This window comes from Eucalyptus grandis, chromosome 4, assembly GCF_016545825.1.
Source record: "Eucalyptus grandis isolate ANBG69807.140 chromosome 4, ASM1654582v1, whole genome shotgun sequence".
In the NCBI taxonomy this organism is placed as follows: domain Eukaryota; kingdom Viridiplantae; phylum Streptophyta; class Magnoliopsida; order Myrtales; family Myrtaceae; genus Eucalyptus; species Eucalyptus grandis.
The window spans coordinates 14,880,888-14,901,056 of NC_052615.1; the positions used below are offsets into that span (position 1 = coordinate 14,880,888).

Genomic DNA, 20,169 nt, shown 5'->3' on the forward strand with positions numbered 1-20,169 from the left:
ATGATTTGCATATGCACAATCGGGTTGTTATATATAGTCATACAAGCAACATAAGTCACATGTCGATAGCGATTTTTTAATCAATGGATAGCGAATTGCCTCAACAACGATGTATTTGACCGTGGATATGCTTCATACCATATTTACACGTCATACATAGGGGACGTCACATTTTTACGTGTTGATTTAATCCCGCGGGAACCTAGAGCTTGTGGACAATCAAGGACGATTATCTGACAATTTCATAAGACAAAGCATCATTTTATTTCGTAATTTCAAGAAATTTTCCAAGTAATATAACTTTCCTTCTTTCCTTTTCTATTCTCGTTTGCTTCATATGATTATATTTAAGATTTCGTAAAGAAAGTTTGATTATTGGAGTATCATTTCTTATGAAGCGGCAAGGCTGAGACCATAGCAGCATAACTCTACCTAATCCTCCTCTCTTGAACGCAATCCTGCAAAAATAGTTGTTGCGCAGGTCAAGTTTCTCGATATGCATGGACCATTCTGCCTTATGGACTTTGCACGATATGTTTGTTCTTTTTTTCTATTTTTAGGCTCAGTTTGTTTTGTGAAATATAACTAATATAAAAATATTTTCCTAAAAATGAATATTTAAAATATATAGTCAATGAAAAATATTATCATCAATTATTATTTATGTCTAAACATTTTTATGTATAATAAACAAAATTATTTATTTATTTTTATGGGCAATGTCCGTGATGTTTTTTTTTTTTTTTTTTTTTTTTTTTTTGGTTTCAGTTTTTTCAATTGCTTGAAAGGACAAACTTTTATAGCCAGCCTACCAAACGGTGAGAAGTAAAACCTATTTAAAATTAGATAAATAGCGGTTGCACAAAAAATTAGTTCAACAAAACATTGAGATGTAAAATACCGGTACAAAACAAACAGAATATAAAACCATTGGGAAGTGTCCAGCTCATCCCTTAGCCAAGCTAAACAAAAGTTAAAGCAACAAAAAAGAAATCTCATCTATCAAAAGCAACAATCCATAAAAATATGAACTCGTAAAATGACATAAAAGATAAAAAGTTCAACATGCAAGAATAAATAGAGAGAATTATGGTTATCTCAGCCCAGTTCTTCAGTGGTCCAATTTTGCCCCCCGGACCAATAATAGTTGGTTTAAAAAATTTGGCATCTGGAACAAGACGATAACCACTTAGATACAATTCCCGAGTCTACCTTGAACTGGTACTCATCCCTTAATGTAAGTCCTTTAAAATTAATAAATCTTATTGTAAGATTTGTACATTCCCTTGTAAGATGGGAGATTTTTTTCAGAGAAACTATGAGGTCTAAACATTGTATATATATTTTTAGTGTAATTAAGGGTTGGGAAACACTAAAAAAATTGACTAACTCAAGTATAGTTGTCATATTTATGGTAATGCTTAATCTATAGTGGAATCTTATGTTGCACTCACCATGGAGTAGATTTGCCAATTGTTCAGATATTTATAGACACAACGCATGAGAATAAACTATTCTATCCATGAACCAAACACCATGACATATGTGAGGTAGGTATCCGACAAGTCATTGTCTTTAGAAATAAAGTATATACACACCACACAGGAAAATACGTTGTTTCTCTTTGAAATAATTTATTTATGTAATTTTTGATTGGTTACTATTTATCTTCACATTTTACCTATATTCATGACATATAGACATATCACATGAGAATTCAAATGAATTAGCTTTTCTCTTGATATATAGAATCAATGTTCTAAAAATTAGATATTTTCTTATTGAGCGTACTTAAAGATGATCATTTTTCTAATGACGACATCGTGCCCATCAAGAGTTAAGATAGTTACAACTCTATGAGAACCCAATTGTAGCATGAAACTATTCATCACATCACTTGATAACTACTAGAATTCTCAGCTACATCTTCTGAGTAACAAAATATGGAAAATATTACATGTTTGTACTTTTGCAATCACTATTTCAATAGTCGAAAAGTCTCTTTATTGGATTGAATAGGGAAATGCACCAAAAAATAAAATCATAAATCTATTGTATTAGTATCAAATCAACTCTAAACCTTTCAATGGGAGCAATTTAATTATAACATTTTCACAGTAATACTAATTCAATCCATCCGATCAATTTAGGTTGGAAATTACTAACGTAGACCCAATCATATTACGTGGTACAATCGATACTGACGTGAATATGTTTTAATTTTGTAACACTTTTTTCTCAAAATTTTTATTAATTTTTTCATTCCTTTCTCTTTTTTCTTATTTTATTATACCGCCAGCTGGCAGAGGTCGGCAGCCACAAGGACGAGGGTGAAGATACTCTCGACGGCCATAGGCAAAGGCCCACCTGCCAGCCTTGTGCAAGGCCTAGGTGAAGTGGGCCCTCTCCAGATCTGGCGAGGGGACTCCCCAGCCTTTGCCATATGGGCGAGCCCAAATCAAAAGCAAGATCGTCATTGTTTGTTTCCTACCAAGTTTCCATTTAGGACTCTTAAGGCGCCCGGCTGTTTCGTTTTCTTAGGCGGAGACACCATCTCCATCTCTGCATCTCACGAACACACAAACTGAGAAAGAGAGAGAGAGAGAGAGAGAGAGAGAGATGGTTTGGGCAAGGATGCGCGCGAAATTCAAGAGAAAACCTACGTGCCTGAAGAAGCAACTATGAGTGGAACAATGAGATGTACTGGACTTAAGATGTGCGCCCAAACTTCTAAAGACGCATTGCTGTACCAATATGGAACTATGCACAACAGGAGAACAGGTGACATCCCCTGCGTTGTTTGGAAATGGACTTTTCCCTCACTCTTCAGTCAAAGATCTTCTCTACCCAGAACGACGAACCCAGATCCAGACCTGGAGACAACTGTGACGCCCAAACACTGTGCTTCAACCTCCACCTCCTCGCGTCCTGCTCCTAGGTGATAGTCAGCCGGCAAGGGGGCAATGCCAAAGGCCGACAAGGCCGTCCCAACCTTGGCCCTCCCCGGGAGTTGCGTCCTTCACCGGTGGTGATTGCTGAGGGTGATAAGGAAAAAAGAAAAGATTAATACCACCAAAAACCTTAAATTGGTATGCTCATGACAATTTTCCTCAAACTAATTTTTTTATCACAAAAAAATCAAAATCAGTACACCTATAGCAAATTTACTCACTGCAAAAAATCATAAACTAGTATATTTGTAATGAATTTACCATTCATTAGTCTTCGTGAAATTGAATTAATACATAAGTGATAAATGGAGAGCGAAACCCCAAATTAATATATCCGTCAATTTCACGTGTCATCCAACTTAGCAATTTAATAATAAATTTAGCAAAAATTAATAAAGAATAATTGTGTCATGGCATATTGGCTTGGGGATTTGCATATTATTAACTCAAAAGGATAAAAGAGAAAAGAAAGAACGAGAAAGAAAATAAAGGAAAAGAGAATAAAAATAATAAAATAATAAAATATTGGAAAAAAAGTATTTAAAAATTGGGTTAGTACAACTAAGGGTCCATTTGGTTCATCTTTCTAAATGGAATTTGGGTGTAATTCAAATGCTGAAGCTAAAACCCTTTGAGAGAATGTAAATTTGTTTAGTAAAAACTCTTTGTAAATGATTTTTTGGTTTCAAGGAGTGTTTGACAAAAGAAATTTTTAATGGGCTTTGACTATAATTTTTATATTTTTTTTATTAGAAAACCTAAATCATTTGCTAAAGCCCGATGAAGGGCTATGGTTGTCATTGAGCCAGATCTAATGCCAGTAACCATCAACTAAGGTCCCTAACCTTAGGCAACGTTGAGGACCTCGAGCAACCCTCGGTGAGAGTCACGCCACTTAGGCGGCATGCAACTCAAGTGATTGCTGCCTGTGTTGTGACCTCCTAGATCTTGTGACCTTAGGCAATGTCATGGAGGTCACGAGACCTAGGCAATAGTCACTCAAGGTCGTACGACCTCTGGCTAAGGTGCTTGGGTCGGGCAACCATCCCTTGTCGATCCTTCATCGAGCATTGGTTGGCCCTTTGCCAACCATATCTAGCCTCCTCAACCCTTTGTTGACCAAATTTGGCTTCACCAGTTGTCACACAAGAAGATGAACAGTTACACAAAAGGGTTAAAAAAAAAAAAAAAAATTAGTTTCAGCATTTGACCAAATACTAAAAGCTTAATGCAAGTCCATACTAATATTGGGCTTCCAACTTTCTCAAGGTCAACATTTGGTCGAAAACCCCTTAGGAAGCTAAACCCAAAGCACTTTAAAAATCTCAAACTAGTATATTTATGACAAATTTTCTGAAATAGATTTTATACCACAAAAACCCATACTAGTATACTCGTGATAAATTTACAATAAAATAATTAAACTAGTATATCCATAGTAAATTTACTCTCATTTTTCCATGAAATTAAATTAATATCTCAAAAAATCATAAATTGATACACATGTGACAAACAAATTATAAAACTTCAAACCGGTATGTGTGTCATTCAACTTAACAATTTGATAGTAAATTTAACATAAACTAATGGCGAGTAAATTTCTCACAAGTATACCAATTTAAAGTTTTTAATGATAAAAAATTTACAAAATTTGAAAAAGTCAATGATAGCTCCAATTATGTCAAGTAAGACAGTTAGAATCTACATGACCAATTTTCAATTTAAATTGGTCAAATGAACTGTATTTGTATCAATGTGAATAGGTTTATTATGGTTTTTGGCATTTTTGGCATTTAGAATATAAAACATGTTTACGCATCCCTAACTATTTATTAGACACGAGGGACAGAAATAGAGTTGTTGAGAGAATGGAAGGGGGCAATGGTCGTGCAACAAGTTTCAATCGCCTCGAGGGAAAAGCTTTCTCGACTTTACCATCCATTGAATGCTTTCACTTACCAAAAAGCGTTGAAGACTCGAAAAATCACAGATACCAAGGATGTTTTTTTCTTTTGAATTATATAATTTGCGTCAGCCTAAGAAAATGTGCATTTTCAAATATCAATGATGCTTGTCCGCGAGTCTGAGAATTGAGACTGCTGTTATTAGATCCAAAACTTGCATTAAATGCTCACGCTCACCGGTGGATGTTGTCATGTCGTCCAAACACTTCAATCGAACAATACTATCTCCTTCTTTCATCCAATGAAAATATTTCATTTTTGTGAATACTTCTACGAGTATTTCTTTTTCTAGTTCATTGCTATACTTTGAGATATTCCAGGCGTCAACAATGAAACACACTTCATTCAAAGATAAAAACCTCATGGTCAAGTGGTTACACGATACCGACTAAAAAAAAGTGGTCACATTACAGTTTCTTTTGATTTTTGAAAAACAAACCAGACAAAGAAAGATAACACATCTCAAGTCAAGTCTGCCTTTTCTTCTTATAGGGGCAATCAGTTTATCAAAAATAGAAACTTTTCTCATTGAATTTTCTTAATAAGAACTGACTTTAGGGACCGAGAATGGGACATTATTAGTGGATTAGACCTTAGAAAGGATCGAGACCCTTTGATCCATACCGACTTTCACGTGCCCTCATCCTTGGATGAAAAGAGACTACCCAATCACAAAAAAATTAGCCAGCAAAAAACGTTGTCAACTCTTAAAAAAATTTAATGTGAGGTAATGTTCTTTTTATGAAAAGAATGGGCTTGATTTACTCTCTAAAGCAAGATATGCATGTCAAGCGAAAGGAATACATAAATCCAAGTCCATTTATTAAAACATTTTCGGTTCTGGTTAAAATGAGCAGAAGAAGTATAAAAAAAGAACATCACTCCTCTCTATACGAGCCAAAACTTGACGTAGACCAAAGCATAGATTCTGTCTTGAGAATAACAAAAAGAAAAGAGGGTCACATATTTTTATATTATGGCCATCACTCAAAATCGTGGGTCAAACTTATAATAACCAATAAATTTAAAAAAAAAAGTTAATAAATTCAGAAAGTCCAAAATCCTTTGGCTTATGCATTGTCTGGGACTGCATTGCCTGTTGTTCTGAAAACGAGCGCGTTCTTCTCCGCAGTCGGCGATGAGCACGAACTCGTAAATCGTTATGTATATTCTTTAGAAACATCCATTCATCGTATTAATAAATTTGTCCCATTAATCATGGTATTGGGTTAATTGAAGGATATGGGTTGTCAGATTTTGTCATCGATAAATGAATTGACAAATTAAATTTGTTCTTAAGAAGGGTTTTGTCCCCTTGAATTTCTCAATCTCTCTTCTAGTTCCTCTCTTCACTTTGTGTCTCAGTAACTAAATCGTCTTCGTTAAACATTCAAATTGATTGCACACTCACATTAATATCGTATCAAAGCCAGTGTGCTCATGATTTTCATAAATTCATTAGACTTTCTGTAGATTTCTTGCCGTTCTTTGAAAGTAGGGCGTCTAAATTGGCCCTTTTTTTTTTTTTTGGCGCCAGAGATAATGCTCTTTGATGATTTGAGATGGACTTTGATTCTATATACCACAAAAAGGATTGACATTCTTCGAGTATACTTATCGATCACCCTTATACCTATCACCGGCATAAATATGTCGTGTCTGTTGCACCGCATATTATGAAATCTATACAAATCATCTCAGAACTACAGAAAACAGAGGTAGAAGAAGATGCAAGGCGACTTGCCTATTCTAGAATGACTAGCCCGAAAGAAAAAAGATATGGAAGGAAAAAGGTCCCAGCTCTGAACACAATCATAGGCAATTGAGAATCCTGCATTGCACTGACTGGACAATTGAGTTTGCAGTATCTGATCGCACCGACTTGTAGATTCCCCTCTAGCACCAACTATTGTGTGATTTTCGCTTTCCCTTGACCTTATCGCTGACATTCTCTCGTGTGCCTGGGACCAGGTTCTTGAGCTTATGTTGCAGCATAAGCAGAGCTTTAACAGTGATTTTGGGTGGAAAATTTGCGTTGTAAGCCAGGTCTCCCAGAGCTGCTGTAGAGAGCTTCTCATGATTTAGTACATCACATATTCTCTGCTTCTCTTGTGGACATAATTGTTGATGGACCTGCAAACAAATTCTCTCCTGATAAGCATTTTATACAGGAAATGCTCAAGCATTTGCATAAAACTTATAAGAAATAGCAAGAAAAAAACTCAGAAAATGATGTTTCAGCCATGAAAATTAAGTGAAGTAAATGAAGTACTCAGCAGTAACTTTGTTAAATGTTCTACTAAACGTGGAGCTTTGAGAATTTTCCGTCCAAGTATGGTACCTCAATGTAGATGTCTATGACTCTGTATAGGCTGTCATGAGAGTCTCTTGCAGCCTCCGGCAAGATTGAGACCAGCTCTTCGAATGTCACGGGCTTTACATACAAATCGGCAGCCACTTCTCCTATGTAGGAATCAATCAAGTGGCCAACCTTCTTAAGCTGACCTGCAGGTGATTGATCGCCTTTGTGCAAGTATGCTTTAATAATCCTGATGATCAAATAGACATCATATGCGTACTTTTTCCCCCGAGGCGATTGAATGAGCAGATGGTCAACCGTGGCTTGGTCGAATTGTGAGCCAATCAAGCTCTCCAAGAGTTCTTTGTGGCCAGTGCTTATGTTCCACCTCAATCCGAGGCATAGTAGCTCAAAGAGGCATTTGCAAGAGATGTTGCTCGAGCCCCGATCCACCAAAGATAGCAGACTGATCAAGCCCTCTAAAATCCTGCGTTTCTCGATGACCGTAGTGCCAGTGGATTTCATCTTTTGATAATAGAGGAGGAATCTACTTATGGCGAAATGGTCATGTTCTTTTGATACCATTGCTCTCACTATTTTGTCTAGCCAATCAATTTCCAAGAATGTAAGATCTTTCAACCGCCACGCCATATGAGAGCAATTGCTATTGACACTATCCATGCTTGAGCGAGGATAGTACGAACTGTCTGACGAAGACGTGCACGAGCTCGCATCAGTAGGCAAAGATAACCTCTCTGTTATGCAGTCCACAATTTTCTGTACTAAAAAAGACGAATCTTTAGCAGGTAACAAATCCTGGCATTGTTTCAACGACGCTAGTAGTTCAGACCAAGACCAGTAGTTGATCCCTTTGAGGGATTTCTCCATTTGTTCCTCCAAATTTTGATTGCCCAGCGCTTCATCGCAGTACATTTCCATGAAACGTGCCACGCGGTTCAACAGGACGATGTTGTAAGGGTTTATCTCGACTTTGCCATTGTTGTAGCAGAATCTTGACATGAGCTCAAAACCCTCTGAGCCTCCTGGAAAATCATGAAAGATCACTTTCTGCTTCCCATTTGCTGCTCCTGATTTTTGACCAAACAATCTGTTAAGCCTCCTTGAAAACGATCCCGTAATTTTCTGCACAAGAAACAAAAAACAGAGACAGTGTTAACAAAAGGGGAAAAGAAAGGAAAAAAAAATGTTAAAGTCACATCAGGATGGTCTAAGTCTTCAAAACCATAATAGGGATAACCTGAAAAACTTCAAAAAAGTACGACAGGCTTCTCAACGCAGGAAAGACTATTTTTTTCAAGAAACAGGAATCAATCGATTAGGCAGATGTCCATTTCATCAGCTGAGTGACTTCACAGTTCGAGAAACTCAAAGCCCAATTACTAGTAGTAAAAACTGTAACAAGAAGCAACATCACAAGAACTTGAACTGAAGCAGGTCATAAAAACAGAAAGGTGATAACCTAAAAATGAGTGAGAAAGCAGGGCAAGTAATTACCTTGTCCACCAGGAAAGTCTCGAGGCCATTGACGTCTACTTCAAGAATGCAGCATATTTCCATTGTTGGAGAAGAAGACTGCAAATTAAAAACACCTTCAGAGACAAAACTCTACCGCTTCATGAAAATGGTTCTGCATGTGAAAAGGGTAGCACTTTTGGGATCTTTTCCACGAGGGAATCAAGTGAACAGTTAGACCAAGTGCTCGATATGGGAAAGTCAGTGGGAACTGACGAAGAGGGCAGAGAATCTGATTTCTATGCTTTATCAAAAGACCTTTCGGACAATTGTGGGTCATAACATATAAATAGACAATGGAGGGAACAAGAAGCGAAGTTATGTTGTGTGCGCATGTTTTATCTATAGGAATGTACGATCGCTCTCATCTTATGTAATTTCGGGTCTCATCCACTCTAAAAATACATGTTTATCAAACCCTCACAATGGTTTGTGATAGCATTGACTTTATATATCGGACTTGAATTCTTAATAGGAGACATGCATCATGAACATGGAAGGAAGCCCCATCACTTTCAGATTTCATGTTCTAGATTTTGATTTCGTGCTAGAAGCCATAAGAAGGGACAAAGCCCCAAAAACACATGTTCATAAACTGCCTCAGCTGACCCCTCCCTACCCCAGGGAGGGTCCCTTCATTGGTGACAGCCCGCCTTGTTCCTTGGGATTTTTAGGAGATCCCATAGGATAAAACCCCATACCCAGTGGTTTACCTCACATGGGCTTGGGGAGCCTTTTAAGGTCCCGCTTGGGACCCACTTGGGGAGGTCCCTCCTCAGCCCACCCAGGGGGCTTCTATTCCTCCTGTTGTCTTCATTGGAGGTGGCCTCCTTGTTCCTTGGGGTTTTTTTGGGAGTCCCCTAGGATAGAACTCCATACCTAGTGGTTTACCCCGCATTGGCTTGGGGGAGCAGTTTAAAGTCCTACTCAGGACTAACTTGGGGAGGTCCCTCCTCAGCCCACCCAGGGGGCTTCTATTCCCCCCTGTTGTCTTCATTGGAGGTAGCCTCATTGTTCCTTGGGGTTTTTTGGGAGTCCCTAGGATAGACTCTACACCCAGTGGTTTACCCCGCATGGGCTTTGGGGAGCAGTTTAAAGTCCTACTCAGGACTAGCTTGGGGAAGTCCCTCCTCGGCCCACTCAAGGGGCTTCTATTCCCCCTATTATCTTCATTGGAGGTGGCCTCCTTGTTCCTTGGGGTTTTTTTGGGAATCCCCGAGGATAGAACTCTATACCCAGTGGTTTACCCCACATGGGCTTGGGGGAGCAGTTTAAAGTTCTACTCAGGACTAATTTATGTGAAAGAGGAAAATTACAGATTTGACTAAGTTCTATCAAGTCAACATGGTCTATCATCTGATTTTTTAAGTTGAATATGCTGATCGGATGCTCTTTTGAATCAATTCCAGCTTGATGGGTATTGCTTCAGTATGTATTTACTTCGATCCATCTCGACTCAATAAATCAATTGCAGCTTGCACGTGTTGCTAATACGGACTACATCTATTGTTTTGACTGTGCCAATATGTCGATAAAACATCAAATCAAATCTAGTAACTTGAAGAAGCATCTTCCAGCAACAGAGGTCTGATGAAAAACTTTAAAGTCAGACCTCAGAGCCAAAGTTTCAAGCCAAGGAGTGGTTTACGGTTTTGAAGGTCAAATAATTTGGCACAATTGAACCTTTTTGCCGTTTCTAATGCCGCCGATGAATGCAGTGGCATTTGACTCTGCGGCTGCCTGTTAGTGGACAATGGATCCCACCAATACCTACTCCAAATCATCCCATAACAACAGGAAAAAAGTATTTCATAATCTGACAGAGTTGGCCGATCCGTGCGGACTGAATTATCTCACCGCATTAAATATGAGAAACACATTTGTTTTCCCAAATCCAGAGTGGTCCAATCCAATCATCTGTGATTGACTTGATTATAGAACGAGTCTCGTCACGATTTCGATGCTCTTGAGAGAATAATGTACCATCCTTGACATGTGCAACATTCAAGTCTAGCTAAGGGGGGATTGGTCAAATTATCACCATCTCAATTATCCCTTTTTGTTAAAAAAAGTATCCTTTTCTAGAAGTGTGATTCACATGGATTAGACAAATTAGGCATAAGGTTACCTTGTGCGATGCCCAGTATGGTAAGATGGACGTTTTGTAGGGATTTTATCGTTACAAATTGTTGACACCCAAAAATGACTAAATCTTTCTTATTGACATCGTGCCAGCCTGAATAGATATAGAGCTTGGAGTTAAGTATGATTATACCATCAATGAGTTATTGATAGTGGATACGCTTGTTGATGACTAGGACGTATCAATTATCATGATACAGCTATTGATGTATCATGGTGATTGGTCTACAATTATTACTACGGACAAGTGTTGAAAACAGAAATTAAAGACAAAGTGAAGATAGCGATTATTTGCCCTGTAATTGGTTAGCTTATTCCCCTCAACCCCTCTGGGAGTTACTTTGCTCGGATGCTCCCTTAACGAGTACTTATGTTTGAACACTTTTATTAAATAAACTCATATTCCGACCCAAAAAAAGTGAAGATAGCGATTAATAATTAAGTCCAATGACAATTGAAGAGTTGTAACTGCCTATAGATTAGGTCAACATACAATCATGGAGCCTAAAGTCATGCAGATGCAATTGTAATCAATAATTGGAATACTAATCGCTTGTACGCGGTTACACTTTGTACAGGGCTAAAGCTGTGTTGAATTGTTGTAAAAGACGCGATCCTTAACACAAATGCTTATGTAATTTCTCAATTTTAATTTTTTCGATTTATCAATTTCTTGTACTTGCATTTACTTTTCTCTAGATTTAATCGTTCTTGTTGTACAATTTGCTGATAAAGGTGCTTGGCCGATATTCCCACCAAAACACAAACGCAATTATTGCATACCCTAGGATACAATTTGCCTATAGCCCTCAATCTTTCGACCAGCAGCAGCTGGTCTAGCTTACACACCAGCTCTGTGATTACACTTGCGTCAATATCTCAGTCGAGAGCGAGAGGCTTGATCACAATAGATAGAATTTGCCGCTGAATGTCGCCGTCCGGGATGGCAAACCCATCTCCAAACTGGTAAAGCATATGCACAACACGAGCCGCATTCACGGTGACATTGATGAAGGGTCGGAGAAACGGCTTCTCGGCATTGCCAAAGCAATGAGCATTAATGCTATTCCATGCTTGGTTTATCAATATCGTGATGTGCTTCCGGGCAATGTCCTCTGACACATTTGCTTCTCGCATGTAACACGCCACTGAGGATGGAGCATCTCCTCTTTCTCTTTCAGCCTAATCAAACAAATAAATCAATTTAACTTGTTAATCAGATTCAATCTCCTTTACTCTGAATGTGTGTAAGCACAAGATTTTTCTGCAAGCTAAGAATTCATCCATCATGTCAAATTCAGTTTGTTTATAACATTCACACAGAAGTTTGATAATTACTGTTGACGTTCCAAGGTCATTGCAAAGTCGAATTATAATGGACACATTGTAAATCAGATCCTTGTTTCTCTTTAGAAAATCTGCTGCATCCTCCAATTTCATTTGTCCCATGAGGTAATAAGCATGAGACAAGATCAGAGGTCCTGAAGATGATGTCCATGCATTGCTCAAGTATTCTTCCAAGATGGAGTGTAGCCCATTTTGTCCCACTTCGCTTCATTAAGTAACGCTTTGCAAAAATCTGCCCACTGTAAAAAATGAGGGAAAAAGGAGATTTAATCGGAGATGATTCATCATGTGAGGAATTAAATTAGTTATGGCGACAAATGCATGGATATGCAGTTATTCGACAGTTTTTTTGCTTACGACTTTCATGAGATGTGGTACCACTTGATGCCAATCTTCATCCTTGCCAATTTCATGAGCAATCTCATACGTAACATCGCGAAGTGCTTGGAAACAGACCTTGATGCACTCGGGAAGCTGTTGAATCTGCTCTAAGTCCCATCTAGAAGCATCGGACTTTCCAGTTAGAGAATATGAACCGAGCAAACACGAAAGGAAGAAATTTGAGAGGCACCGTGGCCAACCTGGTAATGGCGTCAGTGAAACATTCTAGCTCCTCCAACGAACCATAAAGGTCGTAGAGATCGTCGATCACCAGTATCAATATGATGACCTTGGTGAGAGATTTTCGAAAAGAGCTGAACTGTGGTTCTTGAGAGAGGCCAAGGGCACAAAAGAAACTTTCGACCAGCCGATCCCTTGCGAAGTCCACATGTTCGATAAGTCCCAGATCCCTCCACCACCTGAATTTACCGAAGCAACTAATCAAATTAAAAGCTATAAAAATCACATCATGTCCCTTAAAGATATCTTCGAAGTAGACAATTTCTTAGGATGAATTCACATTATATGTATCATGAGTGAGTTTGAGTGTGCAGAAATTACCGGGAAAATTGTCCAAAAAGTCCTAAAACTATTGTATTTTTGCCAATTCAATCTTAAACTTTTTAACTTTGCCAGTTCAATCCTAAACATTTTCATTTCTAACCGATTCAGTCCATCTGGCCAAAATTGGCTAGAAAATGCTGACATGGACACCGGCGGTGCTACGTTGGACTGCTGGCGCTGACGTAGACAATTTTTAATAATATTTTAATTTTTTTTGAATTATTATTATTAATTTTCTGTTTTTTTTTTTTTTTTTTTTCTTTTCTATCTTTTCTTTTTGGCTTTTTTCTTTACTTTTCTGGTGGCCAGCCATCGGCCACAGGCGACGGGCGGCCACCGGCCATAGCCTGCCAGCTGGCCTCACCCGCCATAGGCGAGGCCCGGCCAAGCGAGGAGAAGCCTCGGCGAGGGGAGCCCTTGCCCGGCGTGGCCCGGCAAGGGTCGCCTGGGTGAGAGCCGGCATTGCCGATCTCGGCGAGGGGAGCCCTCGCCCAGGCAAGCGTTGGCCTCGCCTAGACTAGATTTGGCAAGGCTGGCCCTCACCCTTGGCCAGCAGGGCATGGATGATTGGGAAGATGATGACAGTCCTTCCACCCTGCTAACGCTGTCCATTCTCGGTGGCGAGTTGAGCGAGTAAGGGGCGAGGCGAGAGGACTCAAGCAGAAGAGATGGAAGGACGAAGACGACGATAGCAGTGATGGCGGTGGTGGCAACGACGATGACGACATGGTTTAGGCTTGAGTTCACGACCGTCGGTGGCCGGCCATTGCCTGTGGTCGGGGGTCGACCACCGGAAAAGGAAAGAAAAAAAGAAAAAAATAATAATAATTCAAAAAATATTAAAATTAAAAATTGTCCACGTCAGCGTTGGCGGTCCAACGTGACATTGCCGGCATCCACATCAGCATTTTCCAGCCAAAATTGACAGGATGGATTGAATCGGCCAAAAGTGAAAATGTTTAGGATTGAATTAACAAAGTTAAAAGGTTTAGGACTGAATTGGCAAAAGTGTAATAGATTTAATACTTATTGGACAATTTTCCTAGAAATTACCTGGATATATCTCTAAGATCTCTTTGGTGTGTGGCTTGGACAATGTTGAAATTGAGCTTGGCAAGCTGAAGCAGACTACTTTGCTTGTCCTCCTGTTGCTCATACAAGTCGATTTGCCATTTGATGTCGAACCACTGGACCCTCCAATGCATCGGAAGCTCCAAAGCGTGGACGGCACGCTTCAAGAGCTGACCGTCCAAACCAGAGACTCTCTCTTGGAGAATCCCAGTTGAGAAGGCTTTCGCTTCCTCCAAAATGTTTTCGCCTTCCATAGCCAGATATGAAGCCTCGAGAAGCTCTATCATAGCTTCAACGTCTCCACAGTTGCTTCCGCTCAATGTGTTCCTTCCGTCTCTGAAGCTCCTTAATGCATCTAATTGCAGATTGAAAGGCAAAGTTTTACGACCTCAAAGAACCGAGAATTATTGTTGATACTATTAATTATACTTGATGTTACTAAATATTAGAAATACGACAACTGACCGCTAAGAAGATGCTATTGCAAAACAAGGAATATTGACATTAACTTTGAGTAGATTGTATGCATTCAATTCGATAGTGCCTCACTGTGGACGAAACCTTCGCCATCTAGTCTACAATTACACTTTCCTTTCATGATCCTCTCTCTAAAAACAAGAAGGCTTTTCAGAAGAGCTAAGTCCCAATCGGTGTGCCGATTGCGGGACTTCTCCATTCGGAAACTCAACGAGTGATATCAAAATCAAGAAAATTTCTTGAATTGGAAATTCACGTTAAGTTTGTGGGTACAAAATTTGGAGCAATCGATATCCTCAGAAGGCTATTGAGCTTTTGATCTAGTGATATTAAGTCCACTTAAATGTATGCAAACTCTCCATTAATTGAATATTGATAAAAAGTAATTCTAGGGATGTTAAGAATGGTATGGAAGGAATCAATTTTTGTACAGTAATCTTTAGTTTCTTTGACATTATTTATTGCTTTATTTGATATGTGCTGTGATTCGATAGTAACATCCAAAACGAAGGAAATCGCACACATCCATATTTAGAATTTACCTTGTGAAACAACATGGCCATGCTGTCTGAGGAGTCTAAATTGAAGTGCACTGGCATAGAGATGATCTTCCATGTTGAAAACACCATTGTTGGTGGATGCAACTGTTTGAAGAACTTCTTTAATTTCATTACCGAAAAGGTTAGACAACCCTAATTTTTTCATCTTGTCAATCAACTCCAACTTGAGGAGTGAATTGACTGCTTCTGATAATGTTGGTTTTACTTCCTCCACCAGCCGTTCCACCTGTTCTTTAGTTCCTTCTTTCTGTCGAATCAAGTCATATTCGTTAGATCAAAATCTACCTCGAGGCCTCAAATAATTTATAGAGCAATGTCAATATATTGTGATTATACTAATTTAGCCTTTATGAATTTATTGTAAAATATTTTGCGAAGTCTTTGTGTAAAATGAGCCTCACTGAAAGGGTTGGCTCCATTTCGATCCCTAGAGGACTCAACTCGTGCACACGCCAATATTTCAGAAATAATTAGTACATGCATATGTATAGAGTTAGATGAATTGGTTTCTTACATTATACGTTAGCTATAAATCAAGTCTAGATGATGGCTGATATATAGGATAAACAGGCATATTGATATCATGCATGTGATATTACAAATTAATTTAGCAACATACTTACCTTGCTCGAATTTTTGAAAATAAAATAAAAAAATTAACATGTGTCTCATATTCTATACTACAATTAAGGAGGACAACCAAAAAAGAGCAATTTGGATTATTAACAACCAAATTAAATCAGACTTATGAGCACGGAAGGTACAAATTAGAATCTTACGAGGTCGTAGCTGTTGTTAAGTGACTGGAGGAAATCGTATTTCCAAAGGTTAGGCCTATAATTGGCTGATCTTCTTTGATGCATCTTGTCCCCAACTTGCGGCGTACTAGTTTTGCGATGAAATGTGAATTGGCTACAAAGTACAAAAATATGGAGCACAATTCCTCGATTTATATGGGCGAGTACAAGGCTAGTGTTGTTGGGGCTTGAGAGTGACTGTTCAATTTGATCCCTACAGCAAGCCCACCACGGCAATTCATTCAATTGGTCGTCTCCGCACACACGCAGTAATTACGTTGAGAACACGACCCAACCTCGTAAAACCAAACATTTGATGGCTAGGTAAGGTTATAAGTCAAACTAGCAAAAATCTGCCCATGCTTCTCATGCCTTCGTACAAACAAAACTAGATAAACCTATAAATGCCTAACTAGCAAAAAGCAAGCCTCATTCATCTAACCAAAAAATAAGATTTAAGAGATTAATTAGGAATGAAGTGGGTGCGCAATCCACTTCTCTAGATATTACGGATATTGTCGGTAGAATACTGCACTCTATGATCTTAATCAAGTTGGGCGTATTGAGGTTTTGATCATTTTTTTTTTCTAGAAAAACATAGACTCCTCTAGGATTAATGTCTACAAGTCCCTAGTTTAATAGGTGGTAGTTGAAGTTTGCGGGCAGAGATAGATTGGTGGATCGAGCCTATAACTAGGCAAGGCCGTTGGGTTAAGTGTATAAAAGAAAAAAGCATACCGTGTACACAAGCCCTTGTCACACAAATCCATCGAATCTCTAGTGGTCCTTCTTTGCTCCAAAATCAGCCACACACTATTCTTCCATTACCAATGTTTTAATCTTTTCTCATTCTATGTCAAACTAACAGTCATGTTAGAGCCTCGTTTGGTTGTTTGCCTATCCACTTGCAACTAAAATCTTCCGTCTACATATCCAACACCAAGATTAAGGACAGCTCTAGCTCATACTTACTATTTATTACTACTTTCAATGGGAATAACTAGGGAGAATTACCAAAAAAGTCTTAAACCTTTTGCAATTGTGCCAATTTAGTTATAAACTTATTTTTTAGCCAATTTAGTTCTAAATCTTTTATAATTGTGCCAATTCAATTCTCCCACCCAAAATTGGCCGCCTAGCGCCGATGTGGCCGCCAGTCGATGCTGGCCATAATTTTTTCAATAATAATTTTTTTGAATTATTTTATTAATTTTTAATCTTTTTTTCTCTTTTTTTTTTTGGTCCTCCCTCCTTCTTCGTTTGGCTCCAACGATTGGCAAGGGCTAGCCAGTCGCCGGAGCCAAAGGAAGAAGGAGGGAGGGAAAAAAACGAAAAAAAGATTAAAAAATTAATGAAATAATTCAAAAAAAGATATTATTAAAAAAAATTATGGCCAATGCCAACCGGCAGCCACGCTAGTGCCAATCAGCCAATTTTGGCCGGAAGGACTGAACTAGCACAATTATAAAAGGTTTAGGATTCAATTGGGTAAAAAAATAAGTTTATGACTAAATTGGCATAATTGCAAAATGTTTAGGACTTTCTGGGTAATTCTCCCAAAATAACTATGACTATAGGAGTATTAAAATCACTCTTTTCTTGAAAGCCCAAGATTCATGGGACAATGTGGAGAAAGGGCATGCGACTCCAAAAGAAATGCGAACGTTCCGGCGGCACCACTACAAAAAAAAAATGCAACGCCTCTATGTGTCATTCAATAAGCTCACTTTGAGAAGAGTTCCAAGCACAATAAGGGCAAGCACTATTAGACTTCAATCTCTTATAACGGAATTCGAAAATGCTGACACGAAAGATTATAATACTATCCAACAATATTATGGTAGATTAAAAGAAGTAGAAAATCAAATGAGTGCCTATAAAGATGATATCACTATCATGATACTTACTAGAAAATACAATTTTATTACCTCATCTATATAAGAATATAAGGATTGAAGTACTATATCAATAAGTGAATTAATTAGCTCTCTAGAGGCATACGAAAAAAGAACGATGATACAAGATAAAGAATCAGTTAAAAGTATCTTTCAATCTACAATAAAAATACAGCATCATATATGTAAAAAATGGTGGAAGGAGTTTGAGGAATTTTTTCTTTAAAAAAAAAAAAAAAAAAGAAGAAGAGGAGAAACCTCTCCAAAAGAAGAATATACATCTTGTTGTATTTGCAAGAAAACAAATCACTTTTAAGTATTGTCGCTCAAATTTAAACTGCCAAGATAATTATGTTGAAAGAAAAAATACAAACAACATGTTCTACATAGGCCACGAGGCAAACGGGGAGGAGAATGATAAGTATTATATTGATGATGCATGTAGTAATCACATGACAGTGGAAGATCTATATTCATTAATACTGGTACATCGATAAAAGCCAAATGAAATTGGGTAACGGTGCATTACTGGATGTGAAAGAATAAGGTACTATAGCCTTTGAAACAGGGCCTAACTATATTCGTGATGTATATGTAATACCCAGCCTAACATAAATCTTTTTCAGTGTTGAAGTTCTGATCAGCTTTTTTTTAAAAGTCTGGACCCCTCTAGGATTAATGTCGATAACTGTGTAGTTTAATAGGCGGTAGTTGAAGATTGTGGCCAAAGAAAAAAATAAGAAGAAAATATCTGATAAATGCGGAGATAAATTGCATGTATAAATCAGTGGATTGAGCCAATCCATAGGCGAAGGCTATACAGTTGAAAGTATGAAAAAAAAAATACAAAGAAGCATATCATGTACGTAAGCCCTTGTCGTCCTTTTTCTCCAAATACAGCTGCCGGCTACCATTGACCCTGGAATTTCGCTAACAAATTTTTTTTTTTTGATAGCTAACAAGTTCATCACGTATTTGTTTGTTTTTTTTTTTTTTTTTTTTTTTAAGAAAATCATTTCAGGAAAATCAATTCTGCCAGATACGGCGGAATTTGACCCTCGTAACCGACACGTTCTTTATGCACGTATATACTATAAGCACGATAGTTGAGTAATAACTAGGGTTAATTTTGTGTGGGCCCTCCCAGCATCTCAAGAAGATTAGTAATCGATTGCATCGATATAGACGCAATCTGACCACTAATCGAAAACGTCTAGATTACGTCATCTTGAGTCCATTTCCCACTGCGTTTCTTCTACACTTCTAAGCCAGGGACATTGTAGTATTAAAACCTCAGGCCCTACTGCTAAATTTTTTGTCAACAGCAACATCAAAGAGTATCAACTGCCTCAATTCACACTTGGTCCGAACCTCTTCTCCGACTTTGGCCTGTCTTTCCCTGATTGATATAAGGCTCAAAGGAGCTCAGAAAATTGCGAACCAGGTATCATGACGAGCGTATTCGAGTTTATTTTCTAATGATATATGGCCCGTGTACTAATTCCATTAGTAGCTTCCTGGGTTTTCCGTTTTCCAAGCTAGTGTCGACTGGTGCACCTTGACAAAATCCGATGATGAATGGGCTTTGAAGGGACTTTCCTATGCCCATTGTAATAATATGGCCCAACAAGTCAAGCCCGAGCTCAACTCTCTTTCTCTCTTCTTATTTGAGCTCGTGCAATGAAGCACAAGAGGATAAGAAGAAGCTGAAGCAGAAATAGGGGAAAGAAAAGCGGCTCGCCAAGAAAGAAGAAAAAGGAGAAAGAAGAAAGGAAGAAAGAGAAAATTTTCATGTGCTCATGATCCATATGACTCGTCAAGCTAACTCAACTCCGTTTTGCAATGCCAGTAAACGATCAAAACCCCCAATTGTCTATTCGAACAAATCGTCACAATTAGGGCTTGAAATTCGTTCTAAATTGAAGCAACCTCTCCTGCCTTTAAATCTGACAAGTTATTGAGAGGTCTATCGTCGAGCTCAGATGATAGAGAGAGGTTTGAACAAGCAAGCTACCTCGTCTGGATTGAGGTTTAACTCTCACAGAGAAGGTATTCGCCGGGGGAAGAGGCCCATGCCTGGAAATAGATTCCAAGTTCCACCAAATAGGAGAGGTGGAGTTGGCAAGCTAGTGCCAAATAGGATTGAGCTATGTCGCGCTTGTGGAAGGTGACATGGAGTGAACCAGTG

General features: G+C 38.5%; 1 protein-coding gene across 1 annotated transcript; it reads right to left on the reverse strand.

The window, feature by feature from the left end:
* Positions 1–11,768: 11,768 nt before the first annotated feature.
* Positions 11,769–16,152, reverse strand: LOC104442752 ((E,E)-alpha-farnesene synthase). Its single transcript, XM_039310729.1, has 6 exons — positions 16,069–16,152; positions 15,272–15,536; positions 14,235–14,607; positions 12,818–13,036; positions 12,615–12,735; positions 11,769–12,071 (listed from the first exon to the last, which is right to left on the reverse strand). Exons 1-6 carry the CDS (start codon positions 16,150–16,152, stop codon positions 11,769–11,771), a joined length of 1,365 nt encoding a protein of 454 aa, XP_039166663.1.
* Between the last annotated feature and the right edge of the window lie 4,017 nt (positions 16,153–20,169).